At 32.3% G+C, this 25,368-nt stretch overlaps 1 protein-coding gene across 6 annotated transcripts in view; it reads right to left on the bottom strand.

The window, feature by feature from the left end:
* The window catches only part of KIF3A (kinesin family member 3A), a 74,859-nt gene that overhangs the window by 31,511 nt on the left and 17,980 nt on the right, over positions 1-25,368 (bottom strand). For 3 of the 6 annotated variants that reach the window (XM_074290991.1, XM_074290990.1, XM_074290988.1), the window contains exons 8-10: positions 8,154-8,328; positions 5,808-5,906; positions 1,623-1,631 (exon numbers count right to left, since the gene is read on the bottom strand). In XM_074290991.1, the coding sequence (XP_074147092.1) occupies positions 1,623-1,631; positions 5,808-5,906; positions 8,154-8,328 (283 nt within the window). Of the gene's footprint in view, positions 1-1,622; positions 1,632-4,269; positions 4,342-5,807; positions 5,907-8,153; positions 8,329-25,368 lie in introns of all 6 variants that reach the window. The other 3 variants (XM_074290992.1, XM_074290989.1, XM_074290993.1) reach the window with 2 other exon arrangements.

Genomic DNA, 25,368 nt, shown 5'->3' on the forward strand with positions numbered 1-25,368 from the left:
ATTTCAACATTTTTATCACCTTTTTCTCAGAAACAAGGATGGGGAAAAGAGTTGCAGAGTATTAACATATAAAAGAAAACTAAAATTTGAATCAGATGAAATTTGTGTTAACTGATATAAAGAATATTATGATAGGACAAATATTAATGGTAAAAAGGGAGTAATATGACCAATGTTGGGGAATGTATTAATTTTATTAAGTCTATAGGGTATTTATTTATCTTTCTATAATAAAGAATTAAATTATAAATTATATAATTTTTATAAATATAAAATAAGTGAAATAGATATAAATCATAGGAATATGTTTAAATCATTTATATATATAAACTGGGCACAAAATAAAAATTAGTTTGGAAATTATATTGTATACCTAATTTTACTTCCAAAATTCAATTCTGTGATTGTTTCCCAGGGTAGGTTTTAAAGAAAAATTCAGTGCATGCCCAGTACAAAGAGGAGAAATGCATCCCAAGCTTGATAAATGGTAGCAAAGGTCTAGTTCAAAACCTATCAAAATATTTAAATTTGTAACTAAAGAAACTAAAATATACTCCAAGGGAAGAAAACTAAGGAATAAAAAAAAGCTGTAATACCTTACATTTCAATAAATGCATGCTATCAGAGGGGGAAAATAATGCTGGCACTTCAGATTAACTATCATTATTACATGAATTTCATGAGTAAATATGAATCATCCAGGTAATTTGCTCAACTACATATTCAGGTAGTACAAACCTGAGTTATACTGTGTTCTATATAACATTTTTCTCAAGGAATTTTATGTATTCATCTTTTTTGTAAGTCCCTTTTTAATAATAGATTACTGCAGCCAAAGTTAATTTCAGTGTCAAAATTTAAATCATTAGTCCTCAAGCAGAGAGGAAAGAATTCTGATCACTTCCTTGCATGAATTTTTACAAGCATCATATTGTTTTAGCTCAAGATGCATTTTAGAAATTTTAAATATGGTTATCAAAAGTCTTGTGCTAATCTATATTGTACAATATTAGAGTAAGAAGTGTTTAAGTGTTTTTCCTTTTTTTCTGTAGGGGAGAGATACTTTCTAAGACAATAAGTTGAGAGGGTACCAACTTACATTAGGTGAAAGAGTTTACTTATGTAGAACTACCATTATCAATCAAATCACAGGTATAAGTTCCTAACCTTATTCAGGTGGACATGAAAGAATTTCATTCAAATAAAATGCAAAATGCCTTAATACAAGGGTTATTTTATTTTGTCTTTAATTCAGCACTTGGAGTGATACTTTATAGTAGGCATTTGCTTAAATGTTTATTTAATTGAAGTAAAATGGAAATAAAAATTAAAATATTAAAAGTGTTTTACTCCCTCCTTACCTAGGAAAAATAAAAATATAGCTGGAGGTTATAATATTTGCATTTATAATATAAATTTGGTTTATTGGATTAAGAATTTAGAAATCAAAAGCTTAAAAAAGATTTTAAGTTCTCCCTGAAAAAATTAAAATATCAAATACTTACCTTGTCAAAATAAATTATTGTCAGTAATTTCTTCTCAATTAAAAAAAATTAACTTGAACAAGTCCTTTTACAAGATCAATAATTGTACCATGTGGAGTGCAAATCAATCACACCAACCTGCTTGATCTTGCAATAAGCAGAAGTAAGTAAATCGTAGACAGGAAGCATGTGCATAGAGATGAGGAGGAAAAAAAGAAACATTATTTTTTTATAAAATAATAAAATATGTAAAAGTATTAATCTATATTGTAGCTATAGAAAAAAATAAAATAACTACCAAAGCAAGAAGAGATTCCCATAAGGTTCCAAGTATACCTCCCCATTAACATCCTTTCATGTTTCCAAAGTAAAACAAATCTATAAGGGACAGTTAATATCCAAAGGAACGATGTTATAGATATATTTATTATGCATGGATAATTGGCAGTTGAATTTAATTATATTATTCATTATTACAAAACAGTATTGTATTGGGCACATATGGTTAACAGTTATGATTTAATTAGGGGTAGAGAGAATAATAATTTAAGCTTATAATTTTTTAAAATCTAATAAGTTCAGCAGCTCAACTTTATCAAAAGTAGTCACCAATATCAAATTTAGGACTATGTGATTGTATCTACATTACACATGAAGAAAGAAACTGTTAAGATAAATGCCCAGAAAGTAATCCAAAATTGCATATTTATTGAAAACTGCCCATTTTACTTACACTTTGTTTCTATAAATTCACAATTTTAATGTTCCTTGGCAGGATAATGACCAAATGTGTGTTCCACTTGAAGAAAACCAAATATTTGAAATTTATGTAATATAAATATTAGCTTATGAATCACCTACATTATTCTGTTTTACCAAACTTTCAAGTTATTTTTGATGCACATTTAAAAAATGATTCAATTTTTCAAAATTTATCTATACCAATTTTGTTCAATTCCATTTTAGAAGAATATTACAGAAAGGTAAATCTCTATGTCACAAGTCATCAAATTTACACTCAGCATATTAGTGGGTTGTTAATTATAATTGCTAAGATGCAACTACAGAAGTCAATCCTAATCAGTTAATTAAGTATTTAAAACAAACAAAAGATGAATTAATTCTTTAAGAGGAGAATACACAATAAATGCACGCTGGGGAAAACAATAAGTTTAATATTATTGTTTAATTGGAAGAAAAACCTTCCAATGTACAAATTTATTTGTGAGAAAAAAGATAATCTAAAATACTAGACATACACTTAAATATTTCAAGGATTTGTAATTTTGTTGGTATAACATCAACACAGTTCATAATCGTTATTTGCCCTAGGAGATGGTTTAAAAAATTAATCATCTGAATCATTTGATAAGCTTCTCCAAAGCCTTTACATTTTGGTAGAACCTGCCAGAACTCATACTCAATAGGTATGTGCCTTGGGAACCCCAAGATGCCTCCATGTCACTAAGAGACATTGGAAAAAGAATTTAAAAGTTGTTAAATTCGAAAATAAGTACAAAAATAAATTATAATCAAGTTGCTGAATTAAATATAATCCATTCCAAATGTCTGATTTCATTAAAATTACTATTTTTAAATCCAGCAAAGAAATTATTTTCAATCAGTAAATGAAATCAAGATTACAAATTGTGGTCTTCCATTCAGATGATGTTTTCTATTTTATGATAATGCATAATATTATTGTTTAGTATGTATGGAATCACTCTTACACATACTAGTCCAAAAAAAGAGGTGCTAATGTTTTTGGTTTGGCAAAATGCTAAATAATTGCAAACAGAAAAAGGGCATTTCAATATTCGTGGAATACTTCCTTTAGCAGAGACCTACAACTATGAGAATATTTACCCAGTCTTTTTAATTAGTTTAGAAAAGGTTAAATCTATAGACAAAGTTTTAAAAGTAAACTACAAGCTAGTCTGAGAAAGCACTGCTCCCTCCCTCTTTTCTATGAATTTCTCTTGAAATAAAGTAAATCAAACGTGTTTTTGTTTAAGGAAACAGCTTTCTTTATGTATAGTCTAAGTAGGTTCTGCTCAAATTTTTCCACAGCTCTAAGCCTATTTCAGCATTTTTCTCTTATACCAAACTATCAAAATAATATCAAACAGAGATCCTCATCCACTTAAGTTGCTTTTTACCAGAAAGTTTTTTTAAACTAAATGTCAGAAGAAGCAAGATCATCTTGTATACATTTCTAAATAGTTTCAGAACTCTTATATCTCTTCTCATTTTTAATCTAGAGCTAAAGCTAAGTTTGGCAGAATTCTTCAGAAGATTAAACCACTAACAGGTTGCTTTTAATAAGCTCAATTATGCTTTTAGGGCCACGATTTGGCTCACTAGTAGAAGAGATTAATAAATCAAGTCATAATGGGAATTCTAATATATTTTCAATTTCAGATTATACTTTGACAAATTATGTAAATAAAACAACCCACTAATACAGAAGAGGTAACTAACAAATTAACCTTCACATATAACTTAATAGTTTTCTTTACATTATCTCATTTGTAAAGCATGAATTTATAGATAACTCTCAAACTAAACTTAGCAATAATATTATTAGCAATTAATATTATTGTTTAACTAGAAGTTTATCAGAAAAGAAAAAACCCTATATGCTTGGTCTACTGAAAAATCCTCAGGGGGTTGTTTTTGTTTGTTTTTTATGACAGGGAGCAGTGCAGCAGCATTTGTAACATGAAGCACAAAAGTTAGGGTAAGGCCAAAGCTTTGTTAGAGGATTTTAAGAGCTCCCACTCACTAGTCAAGGATTTATCCAAGGGTTTCTCTACGACAGAACATGTAGAATCTGAACTACTGCTCCTGCTACTGCCTGGAAAACAAAGAAATGAGCCCAAGGGAAAAAACAAAGGAAGAAAAAACAAGAAAATGAAAACAGAGAGAAAAATTCAGTTCTAGATACAGAATGTGAAAGACCTATTAAGCGTTTTAAGACCGTACTACATATTTTTCTTTAAAAAGTCTCAGAGAAATATCATTCATTATACTTTCATAATACCAAATCATCATAACACTAACCTTAGAAAAATAACCCATTTAGTAATCTACTAATACTCATTACTCACCTAAACATATTAATTCAGTAAGCTGGAATGGAGATTAGCCACTTCTTACATCTCAGTCTATTAACTATCTCTAGATTACTTTAAAAGAACCAAGTTTTAGTAAATACAAAACCAAAATTATTTTAACTTATTAACTTTCATTTAGTCAAACAGTGTTTCTGTCTTCTTTTTCACCTCAGAAACACTGCTTGTAAAATCTAGAACTTTTTACAGATTTTCATTTTCATATTCTATTGCTGAAAAATTTTCAATTTTTCTGGAAGGAAATTATTCTCATTTTTAAAAAGTAATCACTACCTATAAAATTCATTTTCATACATTACCTGTATTAGAATTAAATGGGTTAATTTATATTTTTTAAAAAACAAAAATTAAAATTTTCAACCCTTATGTCTTAAAAATTCATAAAAACTTGAAAGAACATAATTTTAATAATGAAGGGAAATTAGGATAAAGTTAAATTTATATTTATCAATATGATTAAGGGAAGGAAAAAAAAGCTTGAAATAATGTCAAAATAAATTTTGGGTTAGAGGAAGCAAAAAAAAATCTCTTTTTTTTGTTTTATTTCATATTCTAGGAACCAACCTTTCACTTTTTGTACTATAGGCCCTTGGGGACAAATGCCAGCTTCAGATGAATATGAGGGTATAACTTAGAATTATAAAAGGAGAAAGGAATTAAGACATATATAAACTTAAATATGTACATATTTAAAATGTAAAAACATTTAGGATTTTCACAAATATATCTAAAAGACTACTTGCTTACAAAATACTCTACAAACCCTAATTAATTTTTAATTAAAAAAAAAAAACCCTTGGCTTCTACAGAACAGTTAGAATATTCAATCAAAATTGGTTTCAGCTAAAATTATGTAATATTTAAAACTGGCATATCTTCTAGAATATCACTAACAATAAAGTCTAACAAGAAAATTATATATGGGGTTTTGATTGATGCCAGTCAATATGTTTCAGTATTATAACATGTAGATCAACTTGCCATAATCATGAAATCACTGTGGAAAAACATGGAAAGCTATTCCAATGTAGTATATTTCCCTAATCTGTACCTGATTTTTTTTCTTAAAAAAAGTTGTGTTACACAGAAGATGATTACAAAAGTTACATGCATATAACATACTTACAAAAACCAGTATAAGGAAGCGACCAACTTTGTTCCTATAAATTTTATTATTAAAACATCTTACCCCTTCTTTTTTTCCTTTTTTCTCCATGTTCTCCAACCTCAGCCTCTTCATCTTCATCATCTTCTGACCCACTGATATCAGAACCTGAAATCTCTTCCCCTGGATAGAAACATTTAACATGTCTTTGATACTGTATTCTAATTCACAGGCTATTTTGGTATTGTCTATACCTACAACATGCATTTATCTGTTGCATGTAATAGGATTTAAATACAAAGGCAAGTAATATTTTGCAACCACCTTCTAAGGAATAAAACAAAAATTTTATTGAACTTCTCTAATTCCATTAAAGATTCCTTACCCTTCCAGTATCTGAAGTTCAAAAAACTGGAATTATCTTTAACTCCTGACCCTTTCTGACACCACATATCTTATCAATTACCAAAATTCATCATTCCTATCTCTACAAAAACTGTCACATCCAACCCCTTTTCAAATTATTCATACATCCATCTTCCTAGTTCAGGCCTTCATTATCTTCCAGATTATTAAAAGTAGCCTACCTAGTCTCCCTGCTTGATGTCTCTCCCCATTCTAATCTAATCTCCATATATTTCCAAAAATATAGGTCTGCTCATGACCCTCTCCTACTAAATAAACTCCACTAAGCCCTCCTGCTTTAAATCTCATATCAAATACAAATTCCTATTGGGCATTTAAATCCCTTGACAATTTGGCCCCAACCTATCTTTCCATCTTTATTCTGTAATTCCTCTTTCTATACTTAACAGTCAAGTTAAATTAGACTTACTGCTATTCCTCACATAGTTTTTGCAATGGCTACCTCCTGTGCCTATATATTTCTGAACATATCTGCTTCCCCAAAAGAATAGAAGTTTTTTAAGAGCATGGACAATTTCATTTTTGTCTTTGGATTCCTTGTGCACACAGCAAGTAATTGCTTAACAAATACTTGCTAATTGTTAACTGGCATATCTAGTTGTGTGCTCCATATAAACACAAATTTTATTTATAGTTTATCAGAATTCTAGAATTTTAGACACAAAGAATTGCTATGAATACCATCTAGAGGTCAAATTAAAAACCTGAACTTCTCATAAGTATTATTTGAAGACAGACTAGCTAAATGGCTGCCTTAATCCCATAAATTCTGTTTCTAAATTTACATATAGCTTGTTTTCTACAAGATATTTGCTTTGTTGATAGCTTTGATTCTTATTAGTTGATATAATTATAACTACTATAAATAAATAGCTCAATTCCTTCATATTTTTTTGATTTAAAAAAGCCTTATGTGAAACCTGAATGCTTAACCTCTGGCCTCTTCCCAGGAAGATGTGAAAAGATCATAATTTGATATTAGTTACAGAAACATTTATTCTCAGTGTAAAATTGCAGAGAAGAGCAAAGTAAGCAAAAGGAGACTAAGAAATTAAAGTGCTGGGGCAGCTAGGTGGCTCAGTGGATAGAGCACCAGCCCTGAAGTCAGGAGGACCTGAGTTCAAATCTGGCCTCATACATGTAACACTTCCTAGCTGTGTGACCTTAGGCAAGTCACTGAACCCTAATTGTCTCAGCAAAAAAAGAAAAAAAAAAGTTTAAAGCTTTTCAGTTTCCTAAGTCAAGTTTTCAGAATATAGTTTGGTTATTTTTTGGAAAGAGAATCCTTAACGTCATCTAACACACCTGATGGGTTATATCTACATTCAAATCTAGGTATAAAAAATATTTTTCAAAGTCAAATGCAAAGAACTTCTAGAATATATGCTATGCAGGCTAAAATTCATGTTTTTGTTCTTTCAATATCAAGAATAACTAAGAATTGAGTTTTATCTTATTCAAAGCCACAAATGTATTTTCTATATACTATATTAGCTTAAAATTCTGAAGACAATAATAATAAATACAAGCAAACAAAAAAGCTCCCAACCATCACAAGGTTATCTCTCAGTGTTAAATATTTATTTCAACTTACATATAAATCAATTTGAAAAACTAGGATTAAATTATTTTTCTTTTGTATAATAGAAGTATAAAAAAGCACAAATGGTTACTGAAACAATAGTATACCACTGCCTTCTAGAAATGTTTTCTAAAGGGTCAATCTCCAGTGTAATTCAGTTCAAATTTCAAGGAATATTTTATTTTATTATTATTTTTTTTGTTGTTTTTGCTGAGGCAATTGGGGTTAAGTGATTTGCCCAGGGTCACACAGCCAGGAAGTGTTAAGTGTCTAAGACTAAATTTGAACTCGGCTCCTTCTGACTTCAGGGCTGGTGCTCTATCCACTACACCCATATCAAGGAATATTTAATGTTATTTGTATTAGAGTTCTCAATAGATATGCTAATATGCCAAGCTCCACATGAAAAACAATGTAATTACCTTCTTCAAGCTTTTTTTTGAGTTCTTCTATTTCTTTCTGAAACTGGCGAAGCAAAGCATCCTTTGGATCTTCATTAATTCTAGCTTTATTCTTAATGTTTTTAGCACGGTTAGCATATCGCAATGTGCTAATAGTCTCATCATAATTGTAGTCTGCAGGCCCAATATTTGCACACTGTTATAGTAGGAACACAACAACCAGTTATTTGATATTTGGTATATTTAAAAATTTTACTGTTCACCCAGAGAAAAAACTCTGGGAGATGACTATAAACCACTACATAGAATTCCCAATCCCTCTATTTTTGTCCGCTTACATTTTTTATTTCCTTCACAAGCTAAGTATACACTATTTCAAAGTCTGATTCTTTTTGTACAGCAAAATAACTATTTGGGCATGTATACATATATTGTATTTAATTTATACTCTAACATATTTAACATGTATTGGTCAACCTGCCATCTGGGGGAGAGGGAAGGAGGGGAAAAATTAGAACAAAAGATTTTGGCAATTGTCAATGATATAAAATTACCCATGCATATATCTGGTAAATAAAAACTATAATTAATAAAAAAAAATTTTTACTGTTATTAATACCAGATTTGGAGAAAGCAAATAAGTTACATATTGTAAGCAATTTATAAAATGCTAATTTTATAGCATTTTATCTGTTTCCAACTTGTTAAAAGTTATACTATTAGTATTTTAAAGTATCAACAAATCTGTCATCTCATCAAGATGAATAATATCCTCCTACCTCACATCATAACCCATTTTTATTTACCATCTTATCAGATTCTTTCTCATGTTCGCCCAGAAACCAAGAAGAGAAATCATCCAAAATATAGGTTCTCCTTTAGATCTCTTTATATGTAGTGTAATGTTTGGGTCATACATCTATTATCACTCATTCTGTCTATATAAATTGTCCCATTTCCTTTTCAAATAAAACATTTCCTAAATAGCATCCATTGTTACACATTTTATAGAGTCATTCTTGATATGTTCAAGCCATCTTGACCCCAACATCTCTCTCCATTTACCACTAGTTTGCCCAAAACTGTGATTAAGATTTACAACTATATGGAAAAATATTGGTGTGACATTTTATACCAGGAAGCAGCTTGCAATTGTTAAAAGCATGGCACAATTTCCAATATATTATTTATATATAACTTTGTAGGACCTGCATAAAAGTAGCAAAACCTCCAGGAAATATCGAAGTATTTATCACTTCATATTATGCCTTGCTCAATTTTAATAATGAGAAGCTTTGCTGAACTGACTCTTCTCTGTAATTGCATTTTATATACACATGCACAATAAAGGATCCTTGTTGGAAGAGACCTGTTTTGTTTTTGGTTTTTTAAATAATCAACAAGTAAACATAAATGGATCTAATTTTCTCTATACCTTTCAACCAACCATGTGGCTATAAAGATAAGCTGTACTGTAATCATTTGAGAAACCTTGTCTGTTTTAATTTCATTATTTTCATTAAGGATACCATTGATAAAATTATCAATCATTTGCATAAAAATGTATGAACATGAGAACATAGGAAGAAACAATGACTTCCTCTTGATAAGCTACTTGTGATATTTTATTTTCCATTCTTTAAGTATATGTCTCTCCCTAAAATAACTTGCAAAAAAGATCTCTTGAAACTTTCAAGACCGTACCACTTATTGTTCCCATTTCTTAGACACTATCTCTGGACTAGCCTGGCCACTCTTTCCAACTTTATCTTAAACATAACTGCCTGAGGGACTGAGGTATTAGCAGTCTAAAAGGACTGGTTCTGTTTTCACAAATAACAAAGACTATTACTATTACAAAAATGACAAATATGTTCGATTTTCCATTTATTGTCTTTCTACTGGCTGCATTTATGAATGTTCTTGGGCAAAGTAGTTCCACTGAAACTCTAATCAAATATTCTGTGTTTATTTTACCCTTGCAGTTTTTTTTTTTTTTCTGGTATATGCTTATTTATGTATCCATTGTCTCCTCTAAGCTCCTGGAGGGCAGGAGGCATTCCATTTTTTTCTTTGTATCCCTGGTGGGATATGTGGAATACACAAGTGTATTGACTAATTTTAAACATGTTTTCATTTTTGCTATTTTATTAAGTTCTTTGTAATTTTCTGTAATCTCCATCTTTTATTAATGGTTTTACATGAAGAAGCTGGGCTCTTCTGATACTGTTTCATACTTGGCATTCAGCGCAAGTATTTGCTGGCTAAAGTAATTTCTAGGCCCTTTTGACCTCCTCAATATAGACTATTTTCTATCTTTTGTAAAGAAATGGCTAACTTCATTTCCTTTCCTCTGATCTGATTCATGTAATGCTCTGTTCTCTAAATTATAATTGTTCTCTGGGAACAGATCTCTTGGGGAGCTTCTGGAGGCAGCCTTAGTTTCAGTTCAGTTTCAATAATCACCTCAAATGCAGCCAGGAGTTAAAGTCCAGATCCTTTCTGTCTCTTTCCAAAATCTTATCTCCTTCACTTGGGGTTCAGCTAATTTTCTGGAGGCCTTCCTCTCTCCTTGGTTCCTGAGAGCCCTTGTCCAAATGTCTCTAGCCAGCACAAATGTGGAAGTGGGAATGAATCAGACTCCGCCTCCAAGAATGTGGGTTTCTGCCTTGTGAATCTCCCGGAAGTCAATCCTAGTTGTGAATCGCCCAAAGTCCCCTTGGCCCTGAGAGCTTCTTGCTTATATGCCCCCACACTGAACATACACCAATCATTTCATCACTAGGAAACCATTATTTGTTGTAGGATTAAATCAATGCTAAATTAGACTTAACCACTGTCTCCTCAATTTCACTCAATACCTTGTTTCAAGTTCTGGCCCATTAACATCTCCTTGCAGGGTCAGATCAATCATCCTGAACCATGCTAAATTAGATAATTATTGTCTCTGTTCATTCCAGTGAGTTAGCACTTTGTAAGAATCCTAACAGAGTCACATTTGACTTTTGGTCCAATCAATCAATAGTGTGATTCCTATAAAAATATCTAGTATTTTGCTGATTGAACAGACTTCATCAACTACATTTAAAAAAATAAATAAATAATTGTGATAGGACATCAAGATGTCAAAGTTAACAAGAAATGCAGTGAGTTCCCCTTACCGTAAAAACTCCCATAAACAAACCTAGAAAATGTATCAAGGCCAAGTTCTGATTGAGAAATCAAAGAAAAAAAAATCAAAGTGAGAAATTTTTCTTGCTCAAGTTGGCAAAAGAGGATAGAAGTCTGCAGACAAGAAGAACATGATTTTATCAAATACATACCATGCACAGAGAGGGGCTGTGCACTGAGGCAATTATCCCAAATCTATTCTAGAGAGGTCTAAATTATATGAATGCAGAAGAGTTGATAATTGGCAATTCTGTCACTACTCAGTTCTGGGTCACAGATCCAGGACAGACTGAGAAGAGGGAGGCCTGAGGTGGACCTTCCAAGTTGAAAGTGATCATGGAAACCTTGGCTGTGAACCAAGCAAAAAGCAAATCCAGAAGCTGACAGTAGCAGCATGACTTAGACCCCACAAGAGGAGCAAGGTCTCAGTTCCAAATTTTAGCCTATTCTGACAACTGCTTATTTTTGCTATTAGTGGCCGTCTATTGAACTTCCAAAAAGGACAAACTCATTTTCCTGTTGTTCAGGCCCAAATCCAGGTTAAGAACTTGAAAGATTTAGACCACAGGAGCAATGATCAGACATTACCCTAGATCAAACAATTTGGGACCTTTGAAGGTCCTCAGCCTAAGCTATCACTAAGAGTCTGGATTAGAACAACATTCAGACCGCCCCCAAAAAAAACAGCAACAGGAGGAGTAGCCTCCTATAAGGATGATTTTCCCTCCAGAAGTGTGAAGAATCTTACTAACAAAATCTAAAATCAGTAGGCTGAAAGATGAAAAAAGAAAAAAAGAATACCACCATAAAAAGCAAGGCTTAAGAGGGAAATCTAGAAGAAAATTACTCTGAAACATCCAAAAGCTGAGGCTTAAAGAAAAATATAGCTGGGGGAAATACTTAGTAATCATAATCATGAAAAAAAATTTATGATAAATTTCTCTGATTTCTCAAATATATAGAGAACTGAGTCAAATTTATAGAAATAAATGTCATTTGTCAATTGATAAATGGTCAAAGGATATGAACAGATAGTTTAGTCATATGAAAAAATGCTCCAAAAATTACTACTGATTACAGAATTAGAAATTAAAACAATTCTATCAGATTGATTTATATAAAGAAAAAGAAAAATGACAAATATTGTAGGGAATGTAAGAAAATTGAGACATTAATGCACTGTTGGTGGAGGTGTGGATTAATCTAACTGTTCTGTAAAACAAGTTGGAACCATACCCAAAGGGCTATAAAATCATGCAGACCCGTTGACCAACACCTATTAGTTCTATATTCCAAAAAATTTTTAAAGGAAAAGGATCTATATATACAAAATATTTGCAACAGTTCTTTTAATAGTGGCAAAGAATTTTAAATTGAGGGAATTATCCATTAATTAGGGAATGGATAAACAAGTTGTGGTATATGATTGTGATAGAATACTACTGTTCATAAGAAATATAAGTAGGATGCTCTCAGAAAAATATGGAAAAACTTATGTGAATTGATGCAAAATGAAATGACAGAACCAGAACACTGTATAAAGTTTCAGCAATACTTCATGATGTTCATCTATGAATGACTTAGCTATTCTCAGCAATATAATAACCCAAATCAATTCTGAAAAACTTAAAAGATAATGCTATCCATCTCTAAAGAAAGAATTGTACTTTTTCTTTACTTATTTCTTTTGAATTTTTTGGTCTGTATTTTTCCTTTTCCCAATTAAAAAAAATAATTTTATTTAACATTTTATGTTTCCAAAAAAATTTAAGGCTCTGAAGAAAAAAAAACAGTTTTCCTTTCCTCTTCTCTCCCAGATGTAAACAGATATAGGCTATTCATGTGAAATTATGTAAAACAGTTCCATATTAGTCATTTTGTTCAAGAAAACTCAACTAAAAGAAAAAAGTGAAAAATAGCATTCATTATTCGATCTATATTCAAATATATTGCATCATTAGCACTTTGGAATCATCTTGGATCATTGTATTGCTGATAATGGCTTAGTCATTCATGATTCATCGAATAATATTGCTGTTATTATATACAATGTTCTCCTGGTTCTATTTACTTCACCATATATCAGTTTGCATAACCCTTTCCAGGTTTTTCTGAAATCATCCTGCTTGTTATTTCTTATGGTACAATAATATCTCATTACAATCACATACCACAGCTTGTTTAGCCATTCCCAACTGATGGACATCTCTTGGATTTCCAATCTTAGCCACTACAAAAAGAGCTGCTACACACACACACACACACACACACACACACACACACACACACACACACACACACACACACACACATTTTGTAGATAGTTCATTTTCCTTTTTTGTGGATAACTTTGGGATACAAACCTAGCAGAGAGATTGTTGGATAAAAGGGCATACATTGTTTTATAGCCCTTTGGGAATTATTCCAAATCTTTCTCCAGAATGACTGAAGGAGTTCACAATTCCAAAATGCAGTAGTGTCAGGGACAGAGCCAACATGACAGAGTACAGTAAACAGATCTTTGTCTGAGTTCTTCCTAGCTTCCCTCAGATTATCACCAGATCAAGCCTCTGAATGGGTTTTGCAGTGACAGAATCCACAAATATTAGAGTATTACAAATTTCCAGCAGAAGATATTTTGAAAGAACTTCAGGAAAAGTCTAGCTTTAATTGGGCAGTGGGGGTGGGGGTGGTTAGGGGAGCTTGCAGGCTAGTACAGTGCAGGGATATCCAGGGCAGAGAAGCTTCTGCATGCTGGAGGAATCTAGTGGGAGGCTCATACTCAAAATACAGCAACGTTTGTTACGCTATCCTGATTTAGAAGCCAATAAATCAGCAGATTAGCTGTGAAACCCCAAATGCAACTACAGAAGGCAAATAGTGAGTCCCTGAACCCCATGCCAAACCTGACTATGCCCACCCAGCACTGACAGCAGCAGGCCCAGGGCAGCATTAAACTGCTGTTGCTTATAGAAGCAGCTTGGGACAATCTCCCCTTTATACTAAGAACAGACCTCAACCATTAAAAATGAGCAAAAAAGGGAAAAAAGAGCACTGACTATAGATAGCTTTTATGGAGACAGAGAAAAACATACCTCAAAAAACCCTGAAGACACTAAAGGCAAAACATTTCCAGATGAAGCCTCAAAGAGTGATATAAATTGGTCTCCATTTCATAAGGTTCTCTTGGAAGAATTCAAAAAGGATCTTAAAAAAAAGTTAGAAAAAATGGGGAAAGTAAATGAGAGCACTGGAAAAGGAATCAAAGCAATTGTCTGAAGAAAATCCCTCCTTAAAGAATAGTTTTGGCAAAATAGAAAAAGAAAACAACTCCTTGAATCTCTGAAATGGAAAAAAAATCCAATGAACAAAACTCATTTAAAAGTTCAATTGGCCAAATGCAAAAAGAGATAAAAAAATCTAACTGAAGAAAATAATGCTCTAAAAATTAAAACTGAACAAACAGAAGACAATGAATGACTCAATGAGACATCAAGAATCAGCCAGACAAAATCCCATAAATGAAAAAATAGAAGAAAAGTAAATACCTCATTGGAAAAATAACTGACCTGAAAAATAGATCCAGGAAAGGCAACGATGGGAAGAGAGAGAGCCTAGGCAAAAAAAAATTTCTTTCAAGAAATTATCAAGGAAAATTGCCCTGATATGAGGCAGCTAGGTGGCGCAGTGGATAGATCACCAGGCTCTATCTACCAGTCAAGAGGACCTGAGTTCTTAACACTTCCTAGCTGTGTGACCTTGGGTAAGTTACTTAACCCCAATAGCCTCAGCAAAAGAAAAAAATTAAAGAAAAAAGAAAATTGCTCTGATATCCTAGACCCAGAGGATAAAATAGCCATCAAAAGAATCCACTGATCACCTCTGGAAAAAGACTTGAAAATGAAAACTCCAAGGAATATTGCAGCTAAATTCCAGATTATCAGATCAAGGAGAAAATACTGCAAGCAGCCAGAAAGAAACAATTCAAACATTGAGGAGCCATAATCAGGATAACCCAATACCGAGCACTTTCCACTTGAAAGAATCAGAGAGCTTGGAATATGACATTCCAGAGGACAAAGGAACTTGTATGGTAGTCAAAAATCAATTATCCAGCAAAATTAAGCATTATTTTTTTGGGAGAAAGATGGATATTCAATAAAATTGTGGATTTTCATTTATTTCATTCATTTTCATTGCATTCATTTCATTCATTATTCATGTGAAAAGATTAGAATTGAACAGAAAATTTGATCTTCAAAAACAGAACTCAAGAGAAATATGAAAAGGTAAAAAGGAAAGGTTAAAATGTTTACATTCCTAAATAGGAAGAGGACATGTTTAACTCTAGAGAACTCTATCTTTGATAGGGGTATACTTAGAGGGTATATATATATATATATATATATATATATATATATATATATATATATATATATAGTTAGAGGGTATATTATATATATATGTATATATACATATATATATAATTTTATTTTACTGTGATGATATAAAAAAGAAGCTACAAAGAAAAGAGATTTTACTGAAAGAAGAGGGAAGGAGAGGTAAAATGGGATAAATTATATGACATGAAGAGGTGAAAAAGACCTATTACAGTTGAGGGGGAAGAAGATTGCATGGATTTGGCTCAAAGAAAGACTATCAGATCTATTTAGTTTAATATAGAAATTTGTTTCATCTTCTCAGAGGAGGAGGAGGAGAAAGGGGAAGGGAAAGGAGGAAGTGATAAAAGGGAGAATATTAATAAAAGTGGATAGGGAAAAGAAATGGGGGAAAGGCTGTAAAAAAGAAGGGCAGATTGAGAGAGGTGGTGGTCACAAGCAAAACATTAGGGAAGAGGCAACAGGGGAAAGAGAAAAATATAACTTGGGGAAAAAAAGATGGTGGGAAATACAGAATTAAGTCATTTTAACTGTGAATATAAATGGGATGAACTCTCCTAAAAAATGGAAGCAGATAGCAGACTGGATTAAAAAACCAGAGTCCTACGATATTTACACATTTAAAGCAGCGTGATACATACAGAGTAAAGGTAAAAGGCTAGAGCATAATAGATTCTATGCTTCAGCTGAAGTAAAAATAGCAAGGATTTAGCAAACCTGATCTCAGATCAAGCAAAAGCAAAAATAGACCTACTTTAAAAAGGTAAGGAAGGAAACTACATCTTCCTAAAGGTTACCATAGACAATGAAGAAATATTAATACTAAACATGTAGGATAATTAATACTAGGAATATTAATACTAAACCAAGTAGGATAATTTCCAAATTGCTAGAAAAGAAGTTAAGAGAGCTGCAAGAATTAGATTAAAAAAACTACTAGTGGGGGAATCTCAACTTTGTTGTATCAGAACCACAAAATAAATAAGAAAGAAGATAAGGAGGTAAATAGAATTTTAGAAAAGTTAGGTATGATAGACCTTGGAAGAAAACTGAATGGAGACGGAAAGAAATACACTTTTCCTGGCAGTACATGAAACCTACACACAAAAAAATGATCATGTATCAAAAGTATGTCTAAAAACTTCAAAATCAAAAGCAGAAAGGCAGAAATAATGCATCTTTTTCAGATCATGATGCAATAAGAACTACATGTAATAAAGGGCCAGGGAAAAAAGAGACCAAATATTAATTGGAAACTAAGTAATCTTAATTACAAGATGCTTACTTGCATAAAATAGAGAAAGAGAAGATCAATGAATTGGACATGCAACTAAATAAAGATAGGAAAAAGAATAAATTAAAACACCCCAATTAAATATCAAATTTGAAATTCTGAAAATAAAAGGGAAGATTAATAAAATTGAAAGAAAACTACTTAACTAATAAACAAAACTAAAAGTTGGTTTTATGAAAAAAAAAACAAAATAAGTAAATCTTTAGTTAATTTGATTAGAAAAATGAAAGAAAATTTAAAAAATTAAAAGTATCAAAAATGAAAAAGGTGAACTTTCCATCAATGAAGAGAAAATTAGAGCAATAATTAGGAGCTGTTTTGACCAACTATATGCCTATAAATTTGATAACTTAAGTGAAATGGATCAATCCTTTAAAAAATATAGACTGCCCAGATTAACAGAAGAGGAAACAAATTACTTAAATAATCCAATTTTAGGGTACATCTATAGCAATCTAGTCTTTGACAAACCCAAAGATATCAACATTAGGGATAAAAATTCATTATTTGGAAAAAACTGTTGGGAAAACTGGAAATAGTATGGCAGAAATTAGATATGGATCCACACTTAACACCATATACCAAGATAAGATCAAAATGGGTCCATGACTTAGGCATAAAGAATGAGATCATAAATAGATTAGAGGAACAGAGGATAGTCTACCTCTCAGACCTGTGGAGGAGGAAGGAATTTATGACCAGAGGAGAACTAGAGATCATTATTGATCACAAAATAGAAGATTTTGATTACATCAAACTAAAAAGTTTCTGTACAAATAATACTAATGCAAACAAGATTAGAAGGGAAGTAACAAATTGGGAAAATATTTTTAAAAACAAAGGTTCTGACAAAGGTCTCATTTCCAAAATATATAGAGAACTGACCCTGATTTATAAGAAACCGAACCATTCTCCAATTGATAAATGGTCAAAGGATATGAACAGACAATTCTCAGAGGAAGAAATTGAAACTATATCCACTCACATGAAAGAGTGTTCCAAATCACTACTGATCAGAGAAATGCAAATTAAGACCACTCTGAGATACCACTACACACCTGTCAGATTGGCTAAGATGACAGGAACAAATAATGATGAATGTTGGAGGGGATGTGGGGAAATTGGGACACTAATACATTGCTGGTGGAGTTGCGAAAGAATCCAGCCATTCTGGAGAGCAATCTGGAATTATGCCCAAAAAGTTATCAAACTGTGCATACCCTTTGACCCAGCAGCGCTACTACTGGGATTATATCCCAAAAAAATACTAAAGAGCGGAAAGAGACATATATGTGCCAAAATGTTTGTGGCAGCTCTTTTTGTTGTAGCTAGAAACTGGAAGATGAATGGATGTCCATCAGTTGGAGAATGGTTGGGTAAATTGTGGTATATGAAGGTTATGGACTATTATTGCTCTGTAAGAAATGACCAGCAGGAGGAATACAGAGAGGCCTGGAGAGACTTAAATCAACTGATGCTGAGTGAAATGAGCAGAACCAGAAGATCACTGTACACTTCAACAACAATACTGTATGAGGATGTATTCTGATGGAAGTGGAAATCTTCAACATAAAGAAGATCCAACTCACTTCCAGTTGATCAATGATGGACAAAGGTAGCTACACCCAGAGAAGAAACACTGGGAAGTGAATGTAAATTGTTAGCACTAATATCTGTCTGCCCAGGTTGCATGTACCTTCGGATTCTAATGTTTATTGTGCAACAAGAAAATGATATTCACACACATGTATTGTACCTAGACTATATTGTAACACATGTAAAATGTATGGGATTGCCTGTCATCGGGGGGAGGGAATAGAGGGAGGGGGGGTAATTTGGAAAAATGAATACAAGGGATAATATTATAAAAAATATATATATAATAAAAAATTAAAAAAAAAAAAAGAATTTATGACCAAAGGAGAAATAGAGATCATTATTGATCACAAAATAGAAGATTTTGATTACATCAAACTAAAAAGTTTCTGTACAAACAATACTTATGCAAACAAGATTAGAAGGGAAGTAACAAATTGGGAAAATATTTTTACAGTTAAAGGTTCCGATAAAGGTCTCATTTCCAAAACATATAAAGAACTGACCCTAATTTATAAGAAATCAAACCATTCTCCAATTGATAAATGGTCAAAGGATATGAACAGACAATTCTCAGATGAAGAAATTGAAACTATTTCTAGCCATATGAAAGATGCTCCAAGTCATTATTAATTAGAGAAATGCAAATTAAGACAACTCTGAGATACCACTACACACCTGTCAGATTGGCTAAAATGACAGGAACAAATAATGATGAATGTTGGAGGGGATGTGGGAAAACTGGGACACTGATACATTGTTGGTGGAGTTGTGAAAGAATCCAGCCATTCTGGAGAGCAATTTGGAACTATGCCCAAAAAGTTGTCAAACTGTGCATGCCCTTTGACCCAGCATTGCTGTTATTGGGATTATATCCCAAAGAAATACTAAAGAGTGGAAAGGGACCTGTATGTGCCAAGGTGTTTGTGGCAGCTCTTTTTGTTGTAGCTAGAAAATGGAAGTTGAATGGATGTCCATCAATTGGAGAATGGTTGGGTAAGTTGTGGTATATGAAGGTTATGGAATATTATTGCTCTGTAAGAAATGACCAGCAGGAGGAATACAGAGAGGCTTGGAGAGACTTAAATCAACTGTTGCTGAGTGAAATGAGCAGAACCAGAAGATCACTATACACTTCAACAACAATACTGTATGAGGATGTATTCTGATGGAAGTGGAAATCTTCAACATAAAGAAGATCCAACTCACTTCCAGTTGATCAATGATGGACAGAAACAACTACACCCAGAGAAGGAACACTGGGAATTGAATGTAAATTGTAAGCACTCCTGTCTATCTACCCAGGTTACCTTTGGAATCTAATATTTAATGTGCAATAAGAAAATGGTATTTACACACATATATTGTATCTAGGTTATATTGTAACACATGTAAAATATATGGGATTGCCTGTCATCAAGGGGAAGGAGTAGAGGGAGGGAGGGGATAATTTGGAAAAATGAATACAAGGGATATTGTTATTTAAAAAAAATTACTCATGCATATATAATGTCAAAAAAATTTATAAATAAAATTTAAAAAAATAATAATAATCCCATTTTAGAAAAAGAAATTAATAACCTATTAACTCCCCAGGGCCAGACTGATTTAAATGTGTATTTTACCACATATTTAAAGAACAACTAATTCTAATACTATGCAAACTATTTGGAAAAAATAGGGAAAGAAGCCCTACCAAATTCCTTTTATGACACAGATATGGTGCTGATACTTAAACCAGGTAAGAACAAAACAGAGAAAGAAAATGATAGCTCAATTTCCTTAATGAATACTGATGCAAAATTTTTAAATAAAATATTAGCAAATAGATTACAGAAAGTTACTACCAAAATAATATGCCATGACTATGTAGGATTTATAACAGGAATGCAGGGCTGGTTCAATATTAGAAAAACTATTAGCATAATTGATTACATCAATAACCAAATTAACAAAAATCATATGACTATCTCAAAAGATGCAGAAAAAGCATTTGATAAAATCCAACAACACCTGTTCCTATTAAATATGCGAAAGAGTGTAGAAATAAATTGAGTTTTCCTTAAAATGATCAGTAGTATCTACCTAAAACCATCAGCAAACATCATATGCAATGGGGATAAATTAGAACGATTCCCACTAAGATCAGGGTTGAAACAAGATTGTGCACTATCACCATTACTATTCAATATTGTATTAGGAATATTAGCTTTAGCAAAAAGAGAGGGGGGAAAACTTAAAGGAGTTAGAGTAGGTAATGAGGAAACCAATTTATCACTCTTTGCTGATGTTATGATATAATTAGAGAATCCTAGAGAATCAACTAAAAAACTACTAGAAATAACTGACAACTTTAGCAAAGTTGAAGGATACAAAATAAATCCATTAATTCATCAGCATCTCTATGTTACCAATAAAGTCCAGCCACAAGAGAGACAAAGATAAATTCCATTTAAAATTATTGTAGATAATATAAAATATTTCAGAGTCTATACTATATGAACATAATTACAAAACACTTTCCACACAAAATCAGATCTAATCAACTGAAAGAATATCAAGTGTTCATGGGCAGGCCACGCAAATATAATAAAAACAACAAGTCTACCTAAATTAATCTGCTTATTCATTGCCATAAGAATCAAACTCCCAAGAAATTATTCTACAGAGGTAGAAAAAACAATAACCAAGTTCATCTAGAAAAACAAAAAGTCAAGGATTTCAAGGGAATTAATGAAAAAAAATGCAAATGAAGGCGGCCTAGCTATACCAGATTTAAAACTATATTATAAAGTAATAGTTATCAAAAACCATTTGGTACTGCCTAAGAAATACAGTAATTGATCAGGGGAATAGGTTAGGTTCATAAGATATGAAAGTCAATGACTATGACAATCTAGAGTTTGACAAACCCAAAGACCCCAGCTTCTGGAATAAGAATTCACTATTTGGCAATTGCTGGGAAAACTGGAAATTAGCATGGCAGAAACTAAACATTGAGGTCCAACTGGGTTAACGATTTAGACATAAATAATACTATAATCAAATTAGAAGAACAAAGGATAGTTTATTTCTCACCTCTGTGGAGAAGGAAGGAAGATCTGTGACCAAAAAAGAACTAGAGAACATTACAGAATGCAAAATGGATAATTTTGATTACATTAAGCTAAAAAGTTATTGTACAAACAAAACTAATGAAGACAAGATTAGAAGGGAAGCAGTAAACTAGGGGGGGAAATTACATCCAAGGGTTATGATAAAGGCCTCATTTCTAAAATATATATAGAATTGACTCAAATTTCTAAGACTAAAAGCTATTCTCCAATTGATAAATGGCCAAAGGATATGAACAAATAATTTTCAGAAGAAATTAAACCATTTCTAGTCATATGAAAAAATGCTCTAAATCACTATTGGTCAGAGAAATGCAAATTAAGACAATTCTGAAGTACCACTACACACCTCTCAGATTTGCTAAAATGACAGGAAAAGATAATGATGAATGTTGGAGGAGATGTGGGAAAACTGGTTCACTAATACATTGTTGTAGGAGTTGAACCAACCATTCTGGAAAGTAATATGGAATTAGACCCAAAGAGCTACCAAACTGTGGATACCCTTTGATCCAGCAGTGTCTCTACTGGGCCTGTATCCCAAAGAGATTATAAAAAAGGAAAAGGACCCACATGTGCAAAAATGTTTGTGGCAGCCCTTTTTGCAGTGGCAAAGAAACTGGAAAATGAGTGGATGCTTATCATTTGGAGAATGGCTGGATAAATTAGGCATATGAATATTATGCAATATTATTGTTCTATAAGAAATGACCAGCAGGATGATTTGAGAGGCCTGGAAAGACTTACATGAACTGATGTTAAGTGAAGTGAGTAAGAATACAAATCAACAAGATGATTATATGATGACCAATGATGGACATGGCTCTTTTCAACAGCGAGGTGATTCAGGTTAGTTTTAAAAGTCTTGTGATGGAAAGCAATCAGCACCCAGAAAGAGCACTGTGGGGACTGAGTGAGGATCACAACATAATATTTTCACTTTTTTTAGTTGTTATTTGCTTGCATTTTCTTTTCTTTCTCAATTTTTTTTCCTTTTTGATCTGATTTTTCTTGTGCAGCATAATTGTGGAAATGTATAAAAGAATTGCCATATGTTTAACACATATTGGATTACTTGCTGTCTAGGGGAGAGGATCGGGGGAGAAAAAACTTGGAACACAAGGTTTTGCAAGGATGAATATTGAAAACTAAGTATATGTTTTGAAAATCAAAAGCTTTAAAAAGAATGCATTAGTTTTCCACATCCCTCCAGCATCCATCATTTTCCTTTTTTGTCACATCAACCACATTGATAAATATATAGCTTTCATAAAGATAGCTTTGATTTCTTTGTCCTAAAACTGCTTGTTCATTTCTTTGGCCATTCATTGATCTAGAAATGATCTGTATTTTTATAAATTTGGCTCAGTTCCTACATATTTGAGAAATGAAGCCTTTATCAGAAATACTTGTTGCAATTTTCCTCAGTTTTCTTTATAATTTTAGATGTAATGGTTGTTAATAACTCAAGTTGTTTTTTTAGTTGATTCTCTAGGATTTTCTAAGTGTAACATCATATCATCTGCAGAGTCAAGTTTTGTTTCCTCAACGCCTATTCTAATTCCTTCAGTTTTTTTCATCTCTTATTACTACTGCTAACATTTTTAGTACAATATTAAATAATAGCAGTGATAATAGGCTTCCTTGCTTTACTCTTGTAGTAGGAAGGCTTCTAGCTTATACCCATTATATATAATATTTGTTGATAGTTTTAGATTAAAAAATACTTATTTTTTTATTATAGCTTTTTATTTACAAGATATGTGCATGGGTAATTTTTCAGCATTGACAGTTGCAAAACCTTTTGTTCCAATTTTCCCCTCCTTCCTCCCACCACCTCCCCAAGATGGCAGGTTGACCAATACATGTTAAATACAATATACGTATACATGTCCATACAGTTATTTTGCTGCACAAAAAGAATCGAACTTTGAAAGAGTATACAATTAACCTGTGAAGGAAATCAAAAATGCAGGTGGACAAAAATAGAGGGACTGGAGATTCCATGTGGTGGTTCACACTCATTTCCCTGAGTTCTTTCGCTGGGTGTAGCTGGTTCAATTAATTACTGTTCTATTGGAAGTGATTTGTTTCATCTCCTTGTTGAAGAGGGCCACGTCCATCAGAATTGATCATCATATAGTTTTGTTGTTGAAGTATTATAATGATCTCCTGGTCCTGCTCATTTCACTCAACATCAGTTCATGTAAGTCTCTCCAGGCCTTTCTGAAATCATCCTGCTGGTCATTTCTTACAGAACAATAATATTCCATAATATTCATATGCCACAATTTATTCAGCCAATCTCCAATTGATGGGCATCCACTCAGTTTCCAGTTTCTGGCCACTACAAAGAGGGCTGCTACAAACATTTTTGCACATACAGGTCCCTTTCCCTTCTTTAAGATCTCTTTGGGTTATAAGCCTAGTAGTAACACTGCTGGATCAAAGGGTATGCACAGTTTGATAACTTTTTGAGCATAGTTCCAAATTGCTCTCCAGAATGGCTGGATTCTTTCATAACTCCACCAACAATGTATCAGTGTCCCAGTTTTTCCACATCCCCTCCAACATTCCGCATTATCTTTTCCTGACATCCTAGCCAATCTGACAGGTATGTAGTGGAATCTCAGAGTTGTCTTAATTTGCATTTCTCTAATTAATAATGACTTGGAGCATCTTTCATATGGCTAGAAATAGTTTCAATTTCTTCATCTGAGAATTGTCTGTTCATATCTTTTGACCATTTATCAACTGGAGAATGACTTGAAAAAATACTTATTTTAAATCAAACTCCATTTATTCATATATTCTCTAGTATTTTTAATAGGAATGGTTACTGTATTTTATCAGACTATTTTTACATCTATTGAGACAATCACATGATTTCTGTTGGTATTATTGATATGGTCAATTATGCTCATAGTTTCCCTAATAATAAATTAGTCTTACCTTACCTTGGTATCTTCTTTTTTGCTAATATTTTATTTAAATTTTTTTGCATCTACATTCATCAGGGAAATTGGCCTATAATTTTCTTTCTCTCTTTTGATTCTTACTGGTTTGGGTATCAGCACATTTGTATCACAAAAGGAATATGGCAAGACTCCTAAATTTTCTTTCACAACATGAAATATGTTTTGCATGACTGAACCATATAACATATATCAAACTGCTTGCCTTCTCAATGGAAAAAAGGAAGGGAAAAAATTCAGAACTCAAAAAAATTTTAAATGAAAGTTTAAATTTATTTTTACATGTAATTAGGGGGAAAGTTAACAATAAATAAATGTTCGCTGAAAAAAAAGAAAGTATCCACCTGAAATACCAAAATGAAAACTTCTCAAGAACATTATAGTCAAAATCCAGAACTTCCTGGTCAAAGAAATAAAGCTAAACCCCATTATAAGGAAAGAATTCAAGTGCCAAGGATCCACAAAGTCAGGATCACACATGACTTAGGAGCCCTTACTATGAAAAATCAGTGAGTTTGGAAAACAATATTCTAGAAAGCAAAGGATACTTCTAAGAATAATATACTCATAAAAACTGAGTATAATCCTACAGAAGATGAACCTTTAATGAAAGAGAAGATTTCCAAGCATTAATGATATAAAGACCAGAGATGTGTAGAAACTTTGAAGTAGAAATATAAGAGGCAA

Source organism: Sminthopsis crassicaudata, chromosome 2, assembly GCF_048593235.1.
Source record: "Sminthopsis crassicaudata isolate SCR6 chromosome 2, ASM4859323v1, whole genome shotgun sequence".
Lineage (NCBI taxonomy): Eukaryota > Metazoa > Chordata > Mammalia > Dasyuromorphia > Dasyuridae > Sminthopsis > Sminthopsis crassicaudata.